Source organism: Phanerochaete carnosa, assembly GCF_000300595.1.
Source record: "Phanerochaete carnosa HHB-10118-sp unplaced genomic scaffold PHACAscaffold_7, whole genome shotgun sequence".
Lineage (NCBI taxonomy): Eukaryota > Fungi > Basidiomycota > Agaricomycetes > Polyporales > Phanerochaetaceae > Phanerochaete > Phanerochaete carnosa.
The window spans coordinates 941970-964468 of NW_006767634.1; the positions used below are offsets into that span (position 1 = coordinate 941970).

At 53.1% G+C, this 22499-nt stretch overlaps 6 protein-coding genes and 1 non-coding gene across 7 annotated transcripts; 4 read left to right on the plus strand and 3 right to left on the minus strand.

Annotated features, from left to right (window-relative positions):
* Positions 1-2481: 2481 nt before the first annotated feature.
* Positions 2482-6941, plus strand: PHACADRAFT_259384 (uncharacterized protein). The gene is made up of 11 exons (XM_007397834.1): positions 2482-2939; positions 3175-3283; positions 3602-3761; positions 3816-4139; positions 4194-4482; positions 4538-5208; positions 5256-5336; positions 5392-5796; positions 5854-6076; positions 6133-6399; positions 6451-6941. Exons 1-11 carry the CDS (start codon positions 2668-2670, stop codon positions 6518-6520), a joined length of 2871 nt encoding a protein of 956 aa, XP_007397896.1. The 5' UTR covers positions 2482-2667; the 3' UTR covers positions 6521-6941.
* A 3198-nt stretch (positions 6942-10139) lies between these two features.
* On the plus strand, positions 10140-11688 carry PHACADRAFT_210895 (uncharacterized protein; the record flags this gene model as incomplete). Its single annotated transcript, XM_007397835.1, has 3 exons — positions 10140-10434; positions 10488-10706; positions 10765-11688. 3 exons carry the CDS (start codon positions 10140-10142, stop codon positions 11625-11627), a joined length of 1377 nt encoding a protein of 458 aa, XP_007397897.1. The 3' UTR covers positions 11628-11688.
* A 406-nt stretch (positions 11689-12094) lies between these two features.
* Positions 12095-16103, plus strand: PHACADRAFT_259392 (glycoside hydrolase family 95 protein). The gene is made up of 21 exons (XM_007397836.1): positions 12095-12239; positions 12295-12430; positions 12489-12666; positions 12720-12802; positions 12861-12960; positions 13019-13054; positions 13116-13251; positions 13317-14026; positions 14090-14095; positions 14153-14241; positions 14293-14370; positions 14419-14424; positions 14481-14541; positions 14602-14618; positions 14670-14747; positions 14803-14911; positions 14975-15070; positions 15129-15194; positions 15254-15537; positions 15593-15703; positions 15760-16103. Exons 1-21 carry the CDS (start codon positions 12214-12216, stop codon positions 16042-16044), a joined length of 2691 nt encoding a protein of 896 aa, XP_007397898.1. The 5' UTR covers positions 12095-12213; the 3' UTR covers positions 16045-16103.
* Positions 16104-17273: 1170 nt separating this feature from the next.
* On the minus strand, positions 17274-17344 carry PHACADRAFT_t112. The gene has a single exon. It is a non-coding gene; the product is annotated as a tRNA-Gly (tRNA).
* A 153-nt stretch (positions 17345-17497) lies between these two features.
* Positions 17498-18820, plus strand: PHACADRAFT_259394 (uncharacterized protein). The gene is made up of 6 exons (XM_007397837.1): positions 17498-17550; positions 17655-17735; positions 17807-17889; positions 17947-18264; positions 18337-18424; positions 18507-18820. The coding sequence occupies exons 1-6, from the start codon at positions 17548-17550 to the stop codon at positions 18567-18569; spliced, it is 636 nt and encodes a 211-aa protein (XP_007397899.1). The 5' UTR covers positions 17498-17547; the 3' UTR covers positions 18570-18820.
* Positions 18821-19060: 240 nt separating this feature from the next.
* PHACADRAFT_197627 (uncharacterized protein) lies at positions 19061-19872 on the minus strand (the record flags this gene model as incomplete). The annotated part of the gene is made up of 4 exons (XM_007397838.1): positions 19061-19157; positions 19210-19290; positions 19346-19704; positions 19762-19872. The coding sequence occupies 4 exons, from the start codon at positions 19870-19872 to the stop codon at positions 19061-19063; spliced, it is 648 nt and encodes a 215-aa protein (XP_007397900.1).
* A 165-nt stretch (positions 19873-20037) lies between these two features.
* Positions 20038-22276, minus strand: PHACADRAFT_259397 (uncharacterized protein). The gene is made up of 6 exons (XM_007397839.1): positions 22180-22276; positions 21958-22119; positions 21472-21841; positions 21130-21408; positions 20994-21078; positions 20038-20940 (listed from the first exon to the last, which is right to left on the minus strand). Exons 2-6 carry the CDS (start codon positions 22107-22109, stop codon positions 20135-20137), a joined length of 1692 nt encoding a protein of 563 aa, XP_007397901.1. The 5' UTR covers positions 22110-22119; positions 22180-22276; the 3' UTR covers positions 20038-20134.
* Between the last annotated feature and the right edge of the window lie 223 nt (positions 22277-22499).

A 22499-nucleotide genomic window follows, 5' to 3' on the forward strand; every position in this document is an offset into this window, starting at 1 on the left:
GGTGCGCACCATTTACGTACCGTATCTAAGTTCGCCGTTATACTTTATCACCGCAAGGGAGTTTCAGCAATTTCGCCTGCAGACGTGGAGACCTTGCGCGTTTGCCTGTCCGCATACTTGACCCTGGGATGCGGGTTCGCACCACGTCTTGGATGCACAAGCCTTCCATGCCATCAGATGCACCTTATCGCTGGTCAATATTTCCCGCCTCTTCACGCTCATTTTGGTGCGTTTCAGCGCAGGTACGGTAGCGGCGCAGCCGACTAGTCGCTACGACACAGCCTCGGTTTACAAGGCCTTCGTAAACAGAAATGTCAGAAATGAGGAGCACGCAGTGCCGACAGAAGCAAGCCGTCACATGAGATAACGGAGCCTAACCGTCTCCTTGCACGTTTGCTTCAATGCAAAGAGCTGCGATATCACATATGGTGGAAGTTGTCTGTTAGCTTCGCAGCTAGTGGCCGCAGTACAGTACACTAAGAGTCGGAAGAATGGAATCAATGGTCATCGTTTCGAAAGCTTGGAAGGGAAGACATACCGCGCATGGTATGCGTGCACGATAACCCAGGGTCAGTATACCGCCAACGTCAGCAAGACAATGCAACGACTGAGCCTGTACATGGAGTAGCCAGGCTCAGCATGGCCGCAGCCAGCACGGGACGGGAATTTTGCACTTCGACGCGGGTAGCAGGGCCTGCTGGCGAGATAGGGTTTTCGCGAAAGATATGGAACAGTGGCGCAGTATTCATATCGCTTCGCTTGAACTGAAGGCACGGATGGTGCTGCCGGCATATCACGAACGAGGGCGGGCGGCACGACATGCCGATAAATGTGGGGGTAGGATTTTGATTGAACAGTGCGGTTGTATGCTGCCATAAAATAGACTTTCCTGGAGTATTGGTTTTCTGAGCGGTTGCTGGTAGCTAAGTTCTAATGGTCATAAGGACAAGGTTTGCTTCCAGATTAGCCAAGAGTTAGATATAGACAATTCAAGACGTACTATTTTTCGACACGTACGAGGATACTGAATGCCTCAAGGATACTATGACGTGATTGTGTCAGAATACCTGCCTACCGATCCAAGGTGCTGACGAAGGAAAGGGATCATGGTAGGCTGAGATAAGTAAATTTAACATCGCACAAATTTACTAACGTCTGCTACCGGTAGACGTAAGAGAGACAATCTGGGACGACGGTCAATCGCTCGTTAACTCTATCGGACACGTATCGTACGTCAATATACACGCACATATCGAGTCGGATATGAAGATTGGCAGGTACAGCACAGGGAGTCTAACGAAGGTGCCTATAAGCGAAGAAAGTCAATGCAGCTCCGCGGAGCGAGTCAGTGGTGCGCGAAATACGAATTTGCAACGGAACGGATAGGATAGACGATACTGACTATTTGGCAGCCGCAAAACGTCGAGGTAATGCGGTCTTCAGTCGCAGACACCTGCAGAAGCAGCTAATGTCTCGGTACCTATCATCGCGTACAAAAATCAGCAATTCCATGTAGAATTGTCGGGAGCGTTCACAGGACTACCCGGCGATATACCGCGACACAAAGAGACAGTGCCAATCGCCGACACAATACTGAATGCGACCGCGTCATGCGCCATCCATCCGGTCTCGAGCCACACTGAGTTGATGCCTTGGTCGAGGAGGTGATGAGCTGTAAACCAGACCCATCGTACATAGTTCCGCCGCACAAGATGGGACGTACCACAGACGCATCACCGTCGCGCCCTCAGCGCGCGCCTCGGACGCGACCTGTCTCGGGGTTCTCCGACTTGCGCTCCTTCTCGATCGCGACGCAAATAGACGCCGTCCCCGACAGGTTGCTAGGTATGTCGTGTGCCAGAGCAATCGAGTGTGCGCGGAGGATAATGGGGTATGTGGCAGAAAAATAATGAGAAGCGGGGCGGGGCGTCTTCGATTTTTTCTCCTTGCCCGAGTCGGGAGCGGTCTGTGGCCGGGAGCCGTGTGCACAATATTGCGCACTGTTTCATTTTCTCTCCTGTGCACGCTCTGATCTCCTGAGTGTTGTACTCTTACCTAGGAGAAGAGCTGGTTTCTTGGAGTCTTTTCCGCCCAGCTATCGCAGATTAACAAATTGCGAGCGCCTTAAAAAGAGCAAAGGCGGAACAGGAGTACGTCATGTACTATCCGCTGCGGGAAATGCGATTGGCTAGTGATAGGATCGTCTTCACTCCAGCCACGCGTGGGGACGGGCCGTCGGGATCTTGCCGGGGGCATTGATCAAGCTCGAGGGCGAGGGGAGGAAAAATGATTAATGAGCTAAAAAGATTAGGGTTAGGTTTATTACGCAGCGGTTATCGGGGACTGTCCGTACGCGCCTTGTGTGGAAGGGCCGTGGGCAAGCCTCATCGTACAAAGTTCAACGGTTCCCACCCTCGCATCCTGTTCGTCCTCCCCTCCCTTCCTTTTCTCCTCTGCTCCTCGTGCTCTCCGTCTCCCGCCCGTCCGTCGACGCTCCCGCCACTACCATCGACGACGGAGGCACCACCTCGAGGCATATCCAATACCTCTGAGCAAGAGACACGGTATCGAACGCACCGCATATAACGTAGTCGCACATCTCTCCTTCGTGCCTCTTTCTCCGGCGTATCCACCTTCCGCTCGTATCCACCGTACCACTAGGCCGCGATGGACTACGACCGCTACGATGCGTTCCTCCACCACATTTTCAAGCAGACACAGGGCGACGCGTGGTTCCGCCCCAACGAGGACAACCTCTCTGCAGGTGTCTGCTTGCGCGTGAACGACGGTGTCAACACAGCAAGCGGGCTGCCCGAGTTTCGTGTGTTCCCCTATGAGAACCTCGCGCTTGAGCCGTTCGAGGCTGCTGTGTCGCGCCTGAACCCTGCCGTCGCCGTCAAGGTGCGCAGTGCGGCTGTTCATGCCGCCCTCGCGGAAGTGTAAGCTACCCTTCATTCATGTTTCATACTTCTCTTGTTCGGTAGTTGTTGTTCGGCGCAGAGTCCGTGTGGTCGTCTCTCGACGCCGCGCTTCCTTACCAAATCCGGCGTGGTCCTTGCAGGCGCCTTTCTTTCTCACGCTCCTCGCGACTCGCTTTCGTTGCCTTTCCGACTTCTTTCATCGCTGTCTGCAGTAGCGGAAAGGCCCAGTACTGACATGTCACGCGTCGCACAGGGGACCGGACGACGCATCCATCTATGTCGATGCGAACACCCGCATTCAGATATTGGAGACGATGATGGACCTCCCAACCGCCGATAAGGAACAGAGCGCAGCGTTTATTGTAAGTCCCCCTCTTTGTTTTCGTGTTCTGCGAGCATCAGAAGAACGACAAGGAGTCGTGCCTTCTGATTTCTGATACTCGATGGCCCACGGTTTGGGGAGACCGTCGAGGGGGTGGGCGCGCGCTCAGAGAATGCCAAGTCCGTATTATCGGCTTGTTTAGGGTTGACTCAACGGACATAACCTTCCGCTTGAGTGATCGATGCAGGCGCAGTGCGAGCACAGCGCAAAGCTTGAATGGGAAAACGTGCCTAAAACCAACTCTGTCATGATTGGGTTAAGAGATGACCGGGTGCTAACAACACGCTTTCGCTTGTAGCGCGACGAGCGTGTTCTGGTCGTGTGGTCGGATTCCATCGACACCATCATCCCTACTTCCAGTGACTTCGAGGAGCGTCTCATCAAGCTGTTGTGGAGGTCAAGACCGAATGCGATGAACCATCCGACGAGTGTCAGCTCACATCCGGCCAGTGTAAACGGTGAATCCTCCAGGCCTATCTCGTGGTCAACGGCGCTGAACAATGCGGATCCAGGTTCCATGTCTGGCCACGGTTCGATGACTAACCTGAACACTCGCCTGTCGGGCTTGAACGGCTCTCGAGTAAACTCTATGCTTCCGCCGCCAGGTACTCCACGAGGCGTCCACGGTATGAGTATGGAAGACCTTACACCCGACTTGGAGAAGGGCGGCGATGACCTCAGTGAGAAGGGCCATGTCAAGACCAAGACCAAGCGGACGTGGTACGGCAAGAAGAAGACCGTTATTGTGGCAGAGCTGGAGGAGGGTGTCCCAGAACCGCGGCCAGTCATGCTCTATGCGCCTGTTTACAACGGACTAGCCTTCGGTCTCTCTATCTGTAAGCGTTTTGGCTGCATATATGCGTGTATGTTCAGCGCTAACGTGCATATAGTCTTCATCGGCAACGGTATCAACACCCTCTTAATTGAGTGGCAGTTGGACAACAATTTCACTCGCTTCGCCCTGTGTGCGATCATACCCCTGCTCTTTGCGGTGTCCCTTTTCTTTTGCCTGCAGATCTTCCAGAACCTTTGCATGGCTGTCGGCCCCATCGCTCAGTACCACGAGAACTCGAAGTACTACTCTGCGATCCCGCCTCGTCCCAACAAGATGGTAGACAACAACCTCCCGCATATCACTATTCAGATGCCTGTTTACAAGGAGAGCTTGGAAGCCGTCTTGTGAGTATTATGGGACCGCACGTTCCTCGTATTGTGCTGATAAACCGGCATGCAGGGCCCCATCCATTGAGTCGCTTAAGAAGGCTATGCAGACCTATGCTCGTCAGGGTGGTACTTCTACCATCTTCATTAACGACGATGGTCTCCGCGTTATCTCCCGGGACGATCGTGATGCTCGTATCGCGTTCTACGCCAACCACGGCATCGGCTGGGTCGCCCGTCCCAAGCAAGATGACGCTGCTGATGGTTTCAAGCGTGCCGGTCGTTTCAAGAAGGCTTCGAACATGAACTACGGTCTCTCGCTGTCGCTCATTGCGGAGAAACACCTCGAGCAGCTTCAGGCGCAGGAGAAGAGCCGACCATCTAGCAGCAACGCCGGTATTCACCGCAATGCGCGCGAGGATCGTCAGTTTGGTCTGCAGTACCAGGATCACGACGGTGACGAGCAGGGTATCGTCGAGGTCCAGCACGGCGAGAACGCTGTATCGGGCGCCTCCGATGAGTGGGAAGATCTCGAGGAGAAGGCACTCATGCTCGCGATTGAGGAGGTCTATGAGACCAGCGGCCGCCGCTGGAGGCCGTGGGCCGCCAACGGTCGTGCATGCCGTGTCGGAGAGATCATTCTGATTGTCGACTCCGACACCGTCGTTCCTGAGGACTGCCTTCGTGACGCCGCTCGCGAGATGGCTGAGTGCCCGACGGTCGCTATCATCCAGCATGAGTCTGGTAAGCTGCAGTCTGGATGCATATACCCGATGCTGATTCGGTTGTAGATGTCATGCAGGTCGCTCACCACTACTTCGAGAACGGTATTGCATACTTCACCCGTCGTATCAATAAGTGTATCTCTTTCAGTGCGTGCTGCTAGCTCGTGTGCGCAGAGCGAGTCACTCATGTCATTTATGCTAGCCTGCGCGAACGGTGAAGTTGCTCCCTTCGTCGGTCACAACGCGTTCTTGCGCTGGAAGGCCATCCAGGACGCAGCGTTCGTCGATAAGGACGGTGTCGAAAAGATCTGGTCCGAGTCGAACGTATCTGAAGACTTCGACATGGCGCTTCGTCTGCAACTCCGTGGCTACATCATCCGCTGGGCGACGTATTCCAAGGGTGCCTTCAAGGAGGGTGTCTCGCTCACTGTCGACGATGAGCTCAACCGCTGGCAGAAATACGCGTACGGCTGCTCGGAGCTGTTGTTCAACCCTCTCGTGCAGTGGTGGCGTAGAGGCCCGATTAACAAGCAGATCCACAAGTTCCTGTGGTCGAAAGCGCCAATCCACTACAAGATCTCGATGATGGCGTACATGTTCTCGTACTGTGCGTATTTTTCGTCTGATCTCTCTTGCACACCACTGACATAGTTTGTATTGATAGACGGTATCGCTGGCTCCATCACCATCGCGCTTATTAACTACGTCTTGTTGGGTTGGGAGTTCCCCGTCGATGGTTTCTACCTCCACAGTTTCGAGATCTGGCTGGCGACAACGGTCGTGTTCTTCGGTTCTGGTAACCTTGGCTTTACACTCCTTGAGTACCGCCTTGGCGAGAAGCCGCTTTTCTGGGGTCTCCTGATCAACTTGTGTTGGATTCCGTTCTTGTGAGTCTCGGAACCACCTCCGCCGTTTACCGCTTCTGATGTTATCGTCCCACCAGCTTCTTCTTCTTCGGTGGCCTCTCTATCCCCCTGAGTCAAGCGATCTTGGCCCACTTGTTCTCGTACAACATAACTTGGGGTGCCACCAACAAGGAGGTTGAGCGGTCCAATTTCTTCAAGGAAATCCCAAAGATTGCGAAGCGCTTTTGGTTCCCGATGACCGTCTCGATTATCATCGTCGCCGGTATCATCGTGGTGTCGCTACCTATCATGCCACCAGCATGGCGTGTTGACGGTACAGGCTGGGCCGTTATCTTCCCTCTTGCGTGAGTTTTCGCGAATCACGATTCCTTATCGGACTAACCGGTGTCATATAGGCTCGTCTGCGGCTGCCACATCCTCTTCCCTATCCTCCTCAACCCATGGCTGATGGTTTTCTCCTACTGAGCGCGTCCGCTGTGCATAGATACCCTTCCCGTGTATACCACCGTCTGGGTGCGGACGCTTATGTGCGTGCCCGGAATCAGACAATGCCCGGTTCCTACTCTCCCTTCCCGTCGCTCCTTCTCCCTGTACCTTCCGGTCTCTCCCCGGTGTTCTCCATCTCGTTGTTCTCACACAGCCATAGACAAAGACTCTTGACATTGTAATCTGCACTTTCACCCCGCTTTCATGGACTACATATTCACGATTGTCTACCAGCTTCATGTTCATTTCCGACGGACTATTTCCCTTTGCCCCATGCTTGCCTCGCGCAGACATCTAGTGGTCGAATATTCACTAGCGTAGTTATAGTAACATGACATCCGGTACATAGCAGTATTACGACCGTACCTAAAATCTATCGTGCTCAGTGCGCATGCGTCTCGTCGTCTATCTCTGACTCCGACTCTGATTGTGCCAGACCTGCGTGATCTTGGCAACTTGATACCAAGCGTGACTCGAGTAGAGCCACAACGAACTCCACCTTGAGCCTCAAAGTCTTCATCATCCTCGGAATCACAATAAGACCAGACTCGGCCGGTTAATCTACTGCGTGGCTATCTGAGACCACGGCCATCTCGGCCGGGGAGCTCGGACATCGGCCTCACTTTTTTGTGTGTATGCCCTTTCTTGTGCAAGCTGCGGGGCCAGATCCTTTTTGGAGCCATATTATTCTCATGGACGAGCCTCGGGCGAAGCGGCATGCTTCGCTATACAAACGGATCAACTTCTCCCTCAAGTTCCACCACTCGTCGTGGGGTCCGGCCGAGTACAGGTGGGGCACACACGGGAGGGGTTGAGATACTGTCCTTCGTTTCTCACATGGTCTCGTGCAAGCAACGCGGCTCAGAAAACGTTGTTGTTCTACGGTGCCGCGAACGGTAGACTCTGTGTACATCTTACCGCTGAATACATGGGTGAAACAATGGTGCGTAGGTTGGAGCTTGGAACATACTGCATCAGTTATGACGTCGCTGTAGGCGAGTCAGAAAGGTGCAAATGTGCACACGGACCATCGAGGGTCCAAAACATTCGGGAAATTCTATCAGGCTCCCCGTTCTGGTGCATTCCACGCGAAATCCGCTAGGCCGAGCGGAAGGAGAGACCCTGGACAGTCTGTCCTTTTTTCAGGGTGCATCAGCCTCTGGTGAATTAATTACTATGAGATGCGACTCACTACATCGGAGCGGTCAATATGACTTGTTGAGACATCGCATAGCAACAACCAGCAAAGCGTGATTATAAGAGGGAAAGGAAGCTGCTTGCGGCATAATTGAGAGGATGTGGCACCGCCAAAAGCAGGTCGCTGACTTTGTGTGACTTGACAACGGTCAGCGTTGCGGCCTAACTTTCAGCAAGACGATGGTGTGTGTTCAGTGGGTCTTGGAGCTAGCTGTAGACACAGCGCATTGTGACGTGAATGGCTAAGTGGCAACTTTAAAGAGACCGCGAGCTGGGAAATTTCAAAGCCAAATCGTGCTCGTTCTCTGTCCATCAGAACGTAACAACGGCACCGTTAGTTATTCACTTGTGGTCCGACAGAAGCACGGAGGGAGGATTTGCCTTACTGGGGAACAACTGGCCTTGCGAAGAGTCCATCCATCAGAGGCGATATTGAGATAAGGCACAGACGGAGGTAAGTGTGCTGCGCTGTTCACGCTCATCTGTTTCAAATAGCGCGAAGGAGATGTGTTTGTTTCTGAAGCTAGTATAAGTAAAACCATCTAGCGGGCGATATGCTTCAAGTTTATGTGCACATGTACAGTGAAAACCTCGCTCTTGTACAGCCGCACGCTGACACGACCCGCTGGCCGTACTGGAAGGGGCAGGCTGAACGGGCAAAGTAGGTCTGATTATTCCGCGAGAAAACTGCCAGGCGTCGGCAACAAAATTAATGGCTCACATGATACTAGAATCTTCCCCGGGGGCCTCGAAGCAGGCTCACCCAGACTAGTGCTGGCGCAGCACTGATGAGCAGCACTATCAACCCGGGCATGTTCTAGATCAGCGTACAAACAGGAAGTAAATTTCAAAAGCACTGAGCCGCTAACTCGACGCAAAAGGTACAAACTCACGCATATCCGAAGAATCATTGACGGGCAGAGAGACGCCTTCGATTCCGGCCGCAGCGTTCTCGTAGTACGTGCGGATTTTAACAGCAGATATGTGTCATTCGGCGAGTGTACCCGAGGCCAAGGTAAGCACGTTATCTGTACAAATTCTTCTGGTGAGTGCTGGTGATGTTACGGCCGAAAGAACTAACCTCATGTCACATAACATTAGAAGTCGGAGAGAAACATATCATGTGGCTCGGAGCGCCCGCGAGACAAGCAGGACCAAACGAAAGCGGGGGATGAGCCACAAAGCGCTCGTCCTCTGAATCTTTCGCAAAGGCCTGTCTGAAGGTGATTAGCCTCAGGTGTGCATCATTGTCAAGATGGTGCACAAGGTCGCGATGGTTGTCTAGTTGAGTGAAGTTGAGTGAAGAGCACGGAGGAAATGCGTAGGTAACTTAGTCACTATTTTGCCCGCCACATTTAGTACTCAGCCACTCACGCAAACTACAGAGGCTCGACGTTTGCGGCGCCTTCATGTCGACAGGGGATACTAGAGGCCCGCTTTGATAAAAAACAATTGGGCCCGTTCATGTACTCAGAAGTACATTCAGCCCTTACGAGTTTTCCGCCTTACTTTCGTGGCCGACTCCGTGAGTCCTAGTCCTCTCGAGTCTCTCTATGAATGCGCCGCATTTCAGACTTTCGCCCAGGCAGCGTTCTCCTGTTGAGACACATGCAGCGATGCACAATGACCTTTGTGAAGCTTTGCAAGCGTGGCGCATTGACCCGAACCCTGCATGGAGCTTAGTCCACCAATGACTCGGATAACGCGTGGTCCGGGCACTCGCTCTCTGTCCGGAACATTGTTATGCCAGAATTCGGCAGGAGTTAACAGCTTCATGACATAGATTAGCACGGGTGAGCGGTGATTTCCGTCCAAGTCGTCATAAGCTTACAAACAATGGACAGGCCGCCACAAAGGCATCGCGGCCGCGGCCTCGGCAAAGACGAGCCCATGATACATGGGGCCACATTTCCACGCCTCCAGTAACAAAGGAAAACGAGGACATCTCCCGTTATTCCGGAGCCACTCAGCGATCGAAGCAAAAGCAATACTTGCCCAAACTGGGCGGAAAATGGCTTGTGCCACTTCTCCTGCGGCCACGCTAGTCCAATCAAACATGGGGTGGGCGCGTCCGCCCGCTGTTTTTTTTGGTGTATAAGAGTGCCCTTGGATGTTGGTGGTTTTGAACAGCTCTACACCGGACTCTGCCCCACCATCATCCCAACTTTCTACAGCTCGCAATTATGACATCTGTCAGTGCCATACGCCGTATATCTGTAGCGTGCTGACATGTTTGCGTAGAACGCACTCGCGCGTGGACGGGGCAGAAGTCGTGGTAGGGGTAGGGGAAGAGGCGCAACGCCCACCAGAATCACCAGAACAACGCGTATTGTCATCGCAGACGAAGAGGACTGTACTTTGCCCGCGGAAAGTCCCCTTCGGCCTCTGGTAAGCCTCCGTCATGCCGCCAATCCGTCATCTCACGTTGCTCCAGAGCCTGGGACTGTCGTTGCCTCGGTTGGCATCGCCTTCTCGCGCTGCAAGCCCCACAGTACTCCAGTACACCTACTTGGAGGGCTCTGAATACGATAGCGAAGAGTCCAGCGAAGACGAGTCTGACGACGAGCGCAGTGGAGAGGACGAAAACAACGGTCGAGCGGTTGAACCGGCCACCCGGACTGAATGTCTGAGCGATGCTGCTGAAGATCCTCTGAACGGCGTGCCGCAGCGCCCGCTCACCCGCGACCAGCACGACAGTACGTCAAACATCGCACTCACCGCTGATTCTCATTCTTATCGAGGTCCATAGTCGAGATACTTCTCGCTGAGATTGAAGCCATTGGCCCGGAGCGCCGACCTCCATCTCCTCTTGGGTTTGGCCTCCGCGAGTATTGTTCCATAGGGAGATTCCTATTGAGCCAAGAGGATCAGGTCGACCCACTCGACGTTCAGGACATTCCTAGACATTCCGCCGAGTCATTCCAGTCGCAAGGTGAACTGAGCTCGCAGGCTATGGAGGGCGTTGATGGTGAGCAAGTTCATTGAACATGAATCGTGTCACGATACTAAAGCTACTTGATCGTTAGATTACGACACACGTGTATATGCCAGCCACAGCCGTCAACCTACTCCAGAAGGCGAAGGGGGCACATTCTGGCAAGACGTGATCGTGTACTCATGCGCGAGCGTTCAAGATGTATTCGCTGGCATCCCAGGCTATAAGAAGTCGCCAGAGCAGTCCTTACTTTCGAGGTGTGACTCGTCTCCGGAGCTACCTCCGACGGACGAAGACTTTGACACGCACGACGAGGAAGAGGACTCGCCTTCATTGTCAACAGTGCCCTTGAAGGATACTAACGGCAGAGCCAGCAATCCGAAGCGTCGTCGACGCCGCGAAGAAGAAGACATCGATTACGTGGACGACGCTGAGACCGACAGGGCCCGCCGTCGCCGTCACAAGAAGGCCAAGTTGCCGAATGGGCCCAGAGATCCAAGGCGACCAAAACCCAGGAAAGGTTTTGTGAAGCCGACGGTTAACTGCCCAAGCGACGGATGCGCCGCTGCCTTCGATGGGAGAAAATGCGATTACAACGAAGTCACGAAGCACTTCCGTGAGAAGCACGATTTGGAGGCGCATTGCAAGGCGTACCAAGCTCAGGGCAAGATCCCATGCCCTCTAGGTGGCTGCAGGCTGAAGACGAAATTCGGCTATTTCCTAGGCAGCAATCCCAGCAATATGCACAAGAATATTGGCAGACACATCCACCATACGCACATGCCGCATCCAAGGTGGTATTGCCAATACTGCGACAAAGGTTTTGACCGCAAAGATGCGGCCCAACGTCACATGGACGAAGCTGCCCACGATAGGCAAGCGGAGGACGGCGAGAACGCAGCGCGTCTTGATCAACAAGCGGCTGGTGTCCTGGACGGAGAGGAGTCGGAATAAAGCAAGAATTGAGCGTCCTTGTGTGCATATAGCTCCTTTCTTTCAACATGATAATATTACGGTCATTTATTTATTAGCTGGAGGAACCATTGATTATGTCCCGGTTATTTTCTATTATAATCTCGAAGGCCTTCTGACTTTAAAGCCGTATCACAAAGGGTCGAACGCGGCGTATCTCAGCGCCTACCCAATCGGGCTGGCCGGGTGGGAGAGGCGAGACGTTCTCAAGCGCCTGAAGGCTCATTCATTACCGCAACCTCTGCAGAACACAAATTACGTTCAACGGAGAGCTGTAGGCTTTGTCTAAAGGATTTGAGGCTTAGACGTGTTGTTTCAGTTTTTGCTGGCTCGCAACCTCGCTGTTGTACTTGGTGAACTACCCAACCGAAGCTTCGAGTACTAACAGACACCTTACAGGGATTTCCACTAGCCACACCTTATTATCAGAGGATACGTTGCTTGCGACAAACAATTCGTCGGACAGATCGCGCATCTGTCGGCGGGCAATGTGTGAGCACCGGTCCGGAGGTTCCTGTCGCGAACTGCAGGGCATTGTGCCGGCTTGGTCCAGTGGATGGTTGTCCGCATGCTCGCGCACTTCCCTGCCGCGAAGTAAGTGTTCTATAAACCTCAATTTCTCCGAGCACTTACGCGGGCCGCGCCCCAGTCATCTGCTGCTGATGTTCCCTTCCTTCGTGTTCGATTCTCCGTTGTGGTCTCGCACGAGGCGCAACATGGACGTGATCATGCGGCATTGGCTATTTGAGCAGTATAACTCTGCTCTGGAGGTATATATGAGACTAGTGCGCACACCACCACAGCAGTGTTCTCTCAGAGAACTCACCGAGTTTGGTTCCATAGGCGGAGATGGTCGCAGAACGCTTGCGATGGTCCACGCTTCTCGCGGGCTCAGCAATAGCTACCGCCACGTCGGCCGCTCCTTCCGGGTTCCCTGTATCTGGAAATGGACTATGGTACAGGACCCCAGGTACTATTTGGTCCAAAGAATGGCTTCCCGTCGGCAATGGATATCTCGCAGGTAAGTCGTAGTTCGCATTCGTAGGGTTTCAGGGGCTGAGATGGATATTGTAGCTATGACGCCCGGAGGGACCACATTCGAGACCACCCAGCTAAACATCGAGTCTCTTTGGTCTGGCGGACCATTTCAGGACCCTGTAGGTGCACCAACCCAGGGATATCTTTCTAAGTCCATTGACTTTCGAAATTGCATAGACATATAATGGAGGTAACAAGCAACCATCCCAACGCGCACAAATGGCCACGGATATGCAGAACATCCGCCAAACGATCTTCACGAACGGGACTATTGACAGTAAGCATGTGCTTAGCATCCGCCGGCGACTGCGCCTATTAAACTCTTACTCTACCAGATGTCGAGGTGCTCAGCACAGATCCTGGGGCGTATGGTTTGTGAAAACGTATCGTCTTAGATGTTTCGCAGCGTCTCTGATGCATGCTTTGCCTTAGGATCCTACTCTGGAGCAGGATACCTTCTCACGAGCTTGAACTCTACAAGCCACTCTTCAAATTATACGCGCTGGCTAGATCTCGACGCTGCCGTCGCCCGCGCTTCATGGAGTTCGGGGAATGGCACTTTGATCCGGTGTGCTTTTTCGTCCACAAAGCTTACTTTCCCTAGCTGACAACAACGTTTTGGATCGAACGAAGGACTTCGTTCTGCTCGCATCCTCTTCAAGCGTGTATTCAACACTTGTCTTCTGCCCCTTCCAGTACAATTCCGACGATCACGCATGCCTTCTCCGCTGCGCTAGAAGATGGCTTGCCGACGCCTACCGTCACCTGTCTCGACAATAGCACTTTGCAGGTCGAAGGGCTTGTGTCAGATCCTGGAATGGCTTACGAGCTGCTTTTCCGCGCAAGCGCTGTTGGAAACAGCTCTCGCGTTGCTTGCGTGCCATCAGGTACAGGGAATGCTACGCTAACCATCACCGGCGCGACGGAGGCATGGGTCACCTGGGTCGGTGACACCGAATATAACATGAATGCGGGTGATGCTGCGCACAACTTCACGTTCCGCCAAGAGCTCCCTCATGACAAGCTTGTGTCGCTCTTAGAGACCGCATCGCCGTCGTCTCAAACCCCATCGTCAAGCACGTACGCATCCCTGCTAGCACAGCATACAGCAGCATACACCTCCATCTTGGGCCCTTTCGCGCTTTCCCTAGGGCAGAAGCCCGATCTCACAAGCTCGACAGATGAGCTGAAAGCCGCCTATCAGACGAATATCGGCAACAGCTATCTCGAATGGCTCCTGTTCAACTTTGGGAGGTATCTCCTCGCGAGCAGCGCCCCCGGTGTGTTACCTGCGAACCTCCAGGGAAAGTGGGCGGACGGATCGTCTAATTCTTGGGGTTCTGGTACGCTGCTTTCTCTTCCTGCTTTGGTTGTCTGCCTCCTAAAGTCTTGTCGTGCCCTTTCAGATTATCGTAAGTCGAATAGTGAAGCCAACAGGGGGCCACTCAGCTGACTCCTCGAGCTGATAGACTCGAATATCAACCTTCAGATGAATTATTGGTTCGCAGAGATGACAGGCATGAGCAGTGTTGTGGTTCCATTGTTCAACTACATAGAGGCAAGTACTCCGTCCTCAGATGCACTTAAACATTATCTCACAAAGCACCAGAATACCTGGGCACCACGAGGTGCCTACACCGCAGAAGTGCTATACAACATCAACCAGGGCTGGGTTACACATGACGAGGTCTGTTTCTTATTTCCTCGCCTAAACTCATACTGATTGATTATCCAGATGAATGCGAGTATTGCAGGTCGTGCCTACCTTGCATGAATTTATGGTCCCTTTGCACACAGGTATTTGGCCACACAGGCATGAAGCTATCGGGGAACTCTGCGGAGTGGGCTGATTATCCCGGTACGTATCTTATAGGCATCACAGGAACGGCTGTGTAAATTGGAAATCTCGAATTTTCAGAGTCTGCGGTCTGGATGGTAGGGTAATGTGTCCACATAACGCCTTAGAGCTCACGCATGTCTCTACAGATGGTACATGTTTGGGATCACTTCGACTTCTCAGGCGACTCGCAGTGGTGGAAGTCGCAAGGGTGGCCGTTGCTGAAGGTTCGGGTAGCTTGCCCGCATATCGAAAGGCTTCCTCTAACATGCAATTTGATAGGGTGTCGCCCAGTTCCACATATCGAAGCTAATTCCAGATGAGCATTTCAACGATTCCACACTGGTCGTGGCTCCTTGCAATTCGCCAGAGCAGGTGCCCATCACGCTTGGTTTGTCCATCCACTTCTATCAGCTTGCGTTCTGCTTCGCAGAAGGCTCATTTTCGTCTGAAGGTTGTGCGCATGCGCAGCAATTGATTTGGCAGCTTTTCAATGCCGTCGAGAAGGGGTACGCCGCCTCTGGTGATAATGACGAAGCATTCCTGAGTGGTGAGCTCTGGTTGTACGCCCACCTGTAATGCAGTCTATGATGTCGTTCACGCTGCAGCGGTCCTCTCTCAACGAGCGCAAATGGATAAGGGCATCCATATCGGCTCGTGGGGTCAGCTTCAAGGTAAGCGACAAACATGGTACAAATGTATGACACTGACAGCTCCGGCGGAAAACTGTCAGAATGGAAGATCGACATGGACTCTCCGAACGACACACACCGCCACCTGTCGCACCTCGTCGGCTTGTACCCGGGATATGCGCTGGCTTCATACAATTCCTCGATCCAAGCGCCGCCACACGGGACAGCATATACCAAGGCGGAAGTGCTAAATGCCACGCAGACCAGTCTCATCCATCGTGGGAACGGGACAGGACCAGACGCAGACTCAGGATGGGAGAAGGTATGGCGCGCGGCAGCCTGGGCTCAGTTTGCAAATAGCTCCACGTTCTACGAAGAGCTTTCTGTGAGTGACGTCGCGCTCGAGCTTTCAAATTCCGTCCTCACAGGTCCTGGCGTAGTACGCCGTGGAGCGAAACTTTGCGCCGAGCCTGTTTAGCATGTACGACCCGTTCGACGCGGATCCTATCTTCCAGATTGATGCGAACTTTGGGTATCCCGCTGCTCTCCTGGTAAGTTACAGACTGCGACTCCCAATCACTCTGCAAGCTCATTTTTCGTGTTCAAGAACGCATTAATCCAGGCCCCCGATGTAGCGTCGCTAACATCGCCGCTCATCGTTACTTTGCTTCCCGCTCTTCCTACCACCTGGCCCACCGGCTCCATTGAATCTGCTCGTATCCGAGGCGGCATGTCTCTGGATATGGCCTGGGCCGACGGAAAGCTGACGAGTGCTGCTATCTCGGTGAATAGTTCGTCTGGAGCGGTGGAAAGGAGCGTCGAAGTGGTCTACCAAGGAAAGACCGTGGCGTCATTTACTGCTAGTCCAGGAGCCAATTTCACTATCCCGTAACAGAGGTGTATTCGAAGACCAATAACAGCTAGGGAATATATCAGGTCTTGCGTAGCATTATGCCCGAACCATTGCTAGTCCGTTTGATTGTAGGCTTGATTGGTGGTAGATCAATAAGCAAGTTATGCAATCTCGTTCTCTCTGTAGAAGTACCACAAATCGTACTTGTTCCACGGAGATGGGACAACCTTGTGGCCGGTAAGGTTATACCCGATGACCTTGTAGATCAGAAGCTAATGGGCAACGGCTCGTTTGAGCTGTGGCTGGACTAGAATGAGGATGGCAACGTACATTCGCGAGGTCGGTGGCGATGAGACTCATCTTCTCCCGTGGGTCGGCTGACCACGGAAGACCGGAGCACAACGCGTGGCGAGAGAAGGATAGGATCGATTCTGGGCGAATTTGCCAAACCGGACCTGTACAGGTCATCCAAGCCAATATATGGGTCTGCAAACTCAAGATCTGAGAGCCCTGCATCTGCGTCTGCATATGCTGTTTGTCCGAGCTGGCACATGTATGCCATAGCGCATAAATCGGACACCGCTATGGCAACAAACAGCACAAGCAGGCAAGATGGAAGCAATCTGGAGAATGGTCTGCGCACACCATTCGTGTGCTCTACATTTGCCGTTCCGTTCACCAAAGAGGACGAGACGATATACCGGCGCAGCGTCCATCATTGTCGAGTCCGCTCCGCCGTACACACTCCCAGGGATTGCGTACGTAGCAACGATCGGGCTCAACAGCCCACTGTCAATCGGTGTATGGCATGTTCACGGTGCAGCAGTGCCATTTTCAAAGCGTATTATGGCGTTTGCCATTGTGCTGGTTGGTGTATTTCAGTGTATCTACGCACAGCGTATTCTCATGGGTCAAACCCGGACCAAAGACACACTAGAGAGTAAAATCACAGTGCGCTTCGCCACTAGGCTTAGGGGAATCGTCGAGTGTGCTTCCTCTGACCGCACGACAGCTGTCGGACTGGAGGATCTTGTGAGCAAAAGCGTGTTTCCGCCATGGGCATGGTATTTGAGGACGGGAAGGATTGATCTTACTTTATATTCCGGATTTCTGATCATCTGCATCGTCTTTGTGAAGTAACCTAAGGTTTGGGCAGCGTCATGTTGAAACTTGAAACGCAAAATTGTGGATTCCAAGCTCCAGGAAATGCCAAAATGGAATTATGGACATTGTCACATTGGAAACAGAAGCAAAATCACAAAAACTAATGCATTAAGGGGGAATCGAACCCCCGGCGGGTCGATGGCAACGACCCAGGTTACCACTACCCCATTAATGCCCTAAATACTGATCCTTCGAATTAACTGATAGTTATAACACACTTTATACTCGAAGCAACGACGTCAGTGGTCTCAGCGGCGCTGAAGTTCCTGTTCGCCCGCTTGAGCCTCGTCCTCCCTGCAAACTCCTGTGCACAGACATAATTTCACGATGTCGACACGCCCGCTAAACGATGATGAGGTTATTAGCGAGATGAACAAGATGGTCAGTGGCTGCCGTCCCTGTGTGTCGTCCACATCCGCCGCGGAGTGCGCAGCGATGAGTGTTGATACTATCTCAGCTTCTTCTCTTTCCACTGGCCTTTGTAGGTAGCCTTCATCAAGCAGGAGGCTTTGGAGAAGGCGCGTGAAATTAAAGTCAAAGCGGACGAAGAGTTTGCCATTGAGAAGGTACGCGCTTCGAGAGTGACAGTGTTCATGCCAGACCTACGTGGAACACCTATGCACTTTGATATTTACAGGCTAGGCTGGTCAAACAAGAGCAGCAGGCCATTGATGCTCAGTTTGAGAAGAGGCGCAAGAACGCTGAAGTAGCTCAGAAGATGTATGACTACTCGCTACGTTGTACACTCATACTTGTCTCACTTCTCCTGTCGGGCAGCGCGCATTCAACCCTCACAAACAAATCTCGTTTGAAGCTCCTCCAGCAGCGCGAAGAGCATCTGCAGGATCTTTTCGATACCGCTCGCACCAACATCTCTGACCTTTCTGCTAATACGACCGCCTACTCCCAATTCCTCGAGACCAACATTTTGCAGGGCGTACTCGCTCTTCTTGAGACTCAAGTTACCGTTCGTGTGCGGCACAAAGACGAAGAGAGCATCGCAGAGGAGGCCGCTGAGTGTGCGGAGAGGAGGTACGAGGAGATCAGTGGACGGACAGTGAGGATCACTATTGAGGGCAGCCTGAGCGATGATCTGTGCGTACACACTTATTCCTCGACAGTGTCGATTGCGCATCAGAGCTGACAGTGTCTTGTCTAAACTTGTAGTGCTGGAGGAACTATCCTTATCAGCGGAAGTGGACGTATAACGCTCGATAATACCCTTGATGAACGACTGAGGTTGCTCGAGGACCGCGTACGTTGACCCCGGCTGCGTCTTAGGAATGACTCGCTAATGTTTCCTGACTCTCGTACCACTACTTGCCTATATTCTACAGATGCTTCCTGAGATTCGCCACGAACTCTTCGGCGCAAACGCCAACCGCAAATTTTTCCAGTAATCCGTGTCCACTATCCAAGATAGCTACCTGCAAACAATGATCACACGTGATGATGGCGCGAGCCGCTGCATGAATGCAAGATATCAATCAGTAGAGCAAAGACCGCATACACGCGGGTTGTTACTAGGCTTACAATCCAATCCTGTCATGACCGTCAGACCAGATGTATCAATTGCATTTTTCCTCGTACTAGCCGCAGTATGGTGCGCATAACGATGTCGGGTAGCCTAATTATCCTCGTTGGTTTCCCCCCTCCCCTCCCAGCTACTAGAGCCAGGTAGCCTGCTTGAGTGTCTGCGACCCAGAACACCTTTTCGCGCGGACTTGTCTAGGCAACGCTCCGCAATAGTATCGCCTTGTGAAGCAGAGCGTCTGGCGCAGGACACCCGCTATCACGGTAAAGGCAGGCTGCTGTTACGCCCCCGGCAGTGACGTCGCCCAGGTGCAGCCAGCACACCAACTAGCATGCATGAAAACATGGTAGTGTACGTTTATGATTTGCTTGGGGCGTCAGCTTCCTTTGCCATCCGCCTCTTGGCACGACTTCGAGTCGACTTGGAAAGCTTACGAATAACCGGTTTCTGGTACCTACAGCAAACGTTGGAGCAGGCCACACAAGAATCTAGCGACGTAAACTTACGTATGAGGCCTCCTGAGTGCGTGCGATAGCTCTTTCCTGCTTAGCGTGACCTTCATATACGCTACCTTCTTAATCTTGAGACTTCACCGTCGTCAGGTCCATCCGCGCTCACCGCAGAGCACACGACCACACTCACTGGTTCTTCCCCTGCAACATCGTCACTAGCTCCTTCCTTCTGCTTTCCTCCGGGTCTACCTCTTTGCCATGAGATAGGTCGAGCTCGCCGAGCTCATTGTACTGATACAGCCCCGAGAGCTGGTCTTTTTCGGCGAGCACAGGGTCTAGCAGTTTGACGTACTCGCGCTTGATGACCTCAACGACCGAGATGAGGCGCGGTATGAGTGCCATGGACGGATGCATCTTTTCTAGCTTGTTTTCTGCGGCCGCAGGTGTGGATGCGGACGCGGGTGAACACGACACCGCGTCCCGCTCGCGCGCGGCGGATTGCGACGGGACAGGGAGTGTATGTAGAGTTAGTGGCTTGTCCGGGTTCTCCTGAACATTCGAAGATCAGTAGGTATGGGCCCACGCGCAACATCAGACAGTGCGTACTTCGAAGAACTTCAACGCGAAGTCTACCCAGACGTTCATCTTCCCGTGAGAAGTAATACGAACTTCGTGAGCATTAAGTTCGTTCGACGTGTTAATCGCGCCGGCGGACATTTCTGCACTTGTCATTAACAATATCAAGGCGATACTGTACTGTTTGGGTGGTAGTAGTAGCAGGTCAAGAGGCGACCTCGAGGAGCAGCACACGGCGCTTGCACATTCGCTCATATGCACTCCAGTCCGCTCTCTGAGCGTGCCGCACAAGGTACGCAACAATGAGCACTGCAACCAGATACGCATACGAATAGAAAGTATGTTCTACATCCATGGGTCCAAATGAATCCCGCCTAACGTATAATCATGCAGCACTGACTCCTCAGAACAGTCCCACCAAATCTGCGAACGGATCCTTTCCTTGCACCTGCGGTTGCTGTGGTTGCTGTTGCTGCTGCTGTGCCTGAGTCGGCTGCAGGCCTAGACCCGAACCCGGGCCCCCCGCCGCACCGCCAAGACCGTTTGTGCTGCCGCCTAAGGGCACACCGCCTACGGAAGACGTGCCGGTGTTCGAACTCGCGAGGTAGTTGGGCGACGGCGAGCCGAGACGGAGTGCTCCCTGCGCGGGAGGTGGAGTGCCCGTTACTGACGAAGATCCTGTCCGCTGCACAGGCAAACCCTGCGAGAGCGAGCTCGCGAACGGTGGACGAGCTTGTGCACCGAGGACACCACCCGTGGGCTGGGGCGAGTACATGGAGGAAGGAGTGTGCGTGCCGCCCGACCTGCCGCCCATGCCAAGCTGTGAGAAGAGATTGGCATTTGGACTTGAGTACTGCTGTTGTTGCTGCGGCACACCGTATGCCGATTGTTGCTGCTGTATTTGCTGAATCTGCTGTATTTGTTGTTGTATGGGCATCGGCTGTTGCTGCTGCTGCTGTGACGTGGGATTTGAGGGACCAGAGCTAAAGAGATCGGCAAGCTCGTTGACGGTGCCGCCGCCGCCGCCGCTAGCCGTCGTATTTGACGGGTGTGCACTGTCGTCGAAATCGATGAGGGAAACTCCCTGCGAAGACTGGGAAGCGAGCTCTCTGGGTACTGGATTTGCTGCTGCTGCGTAATCTCCGCGCTTGAAGGCCTCGTAGCGGTCGAGCACAGTGTTGATCTGGTCATTTATGTGTAGGAAGGTGTCTGCAAACAAGATGATGAGCTTGAACCGAATGTGCAGTATAAAAACTACACACCTAACGACTCCGGATCGTCGGTCTCAGCATTCGATATCCAGCCCTGAATCTTCGGTCGTGCACTCTTCAAAATCGACGCTACTTGCTGTACAAGTTGTGAGAAGGGATGTATTATATAACCAAAACGGAGACATACGTCATACACATCGCCCTGAGCAAACTTCTCTCCTCGTTGGGAGTCTACATTATCCAACATTTCGTTCAAAAGAATGACTTTGCTTTCGAGCTTGTTAAGCTCTGTCAAAGCTTGTGTTCGGTAGTCTGGCTTGGCATCCGGATTTGCGCCCGCTAGGGCTTTCATAAGCTCCTGTGCCTGCGCAAGGTCTCGCGGTGTGCCCCGACGGATGAGCTCTTGCAGCTTGGCCTGCTGCGCTTCGCGGTCTTCATTTTCGAGCTCTTCAGCCGTCTTCAGATTCTGTGATCCAATGAACTGATGTTAGCTCTAGTAATCCCCCTCGCAAAAGAGCGAAAGACATACGGATGTGGCTTCAGCTGTTACGTTATTCCTCCCAGGCGCATCCCTGAACCTGTATCCTTTGAACGTCAACAGCCTGTGCATGTCTCGAATGTTGCCAAGGTCATCCTTGAATCGGCTATCGACACATATGCCCTCCTTCCAGCCATGAATAAACTCCAAGATCTTTGACATAACGGGTCCCGGATAGGGCGGAGGACGTTCCGGGAACCGTCGGACAAGCTCGTTGAGAAATTCCTTCGTCGCAATCTGCAGATGGAAAGGATATCCACAGTTCTGTACAAGCGTATCGAGGAGTGAAAGAGCGAGCATTGCGACGTGGGGGTTGCGATGGTTCACGAGCTGTGCAACAGTTATCGCCGCATCTCGTGGGCTTCAAAGAGTCCGACGCAATATCACATTGTCGGGTCATTGGAAAAAGCGTAGGAGAGGACAAAGCACATAAGTTTCTCCTGTAAGGACGGACGGACGGACGGTGCCTGGACGTACGTGTTAGCCTTCTTTTGGTTGATGTACTCTGCTACCTCGAGGTTGAGTGCATAGTTGGGTTCAGGCTGCGATGGATATGTTGCGCGCGCAATCAGAGTCTTCAGTGGCGAGGACTCTTGGAGCCCCCATGGTGCAGAAGCTGTCGGAAACATTGCCCAGGTTCTGATGATCGTGTAGAGTCGGCTTACAAGTGCTGCGCGAGGAGCTGCAAGATGTACGCACCCTTTGTCCCTCGCCCAATTGCTGTCAGCCTCACGATCTAGGCCCGAGCCTTCCGGCTGCCCGCCACTGGATTCTGGGGATTATTAGCGTCGGTGTCGGAGGGAAGGTGCAGCACGGTGCCGTCAGTGTCGAGTCTGGGATGACACAGACGTGGACAAGCGCGGTCAGATTGCCCAGCACCGATTCCATCACCCGCAGCGGCTCTTGTCTTCTCACCTTTTTTCCACGATCACCACTCGCGGCACCCGTCCAACTCATTGATCTCTAGGACCAGAACATCGTCCTGATGCAAGTACGAAATTTTTGAGGACAAGAGGGAA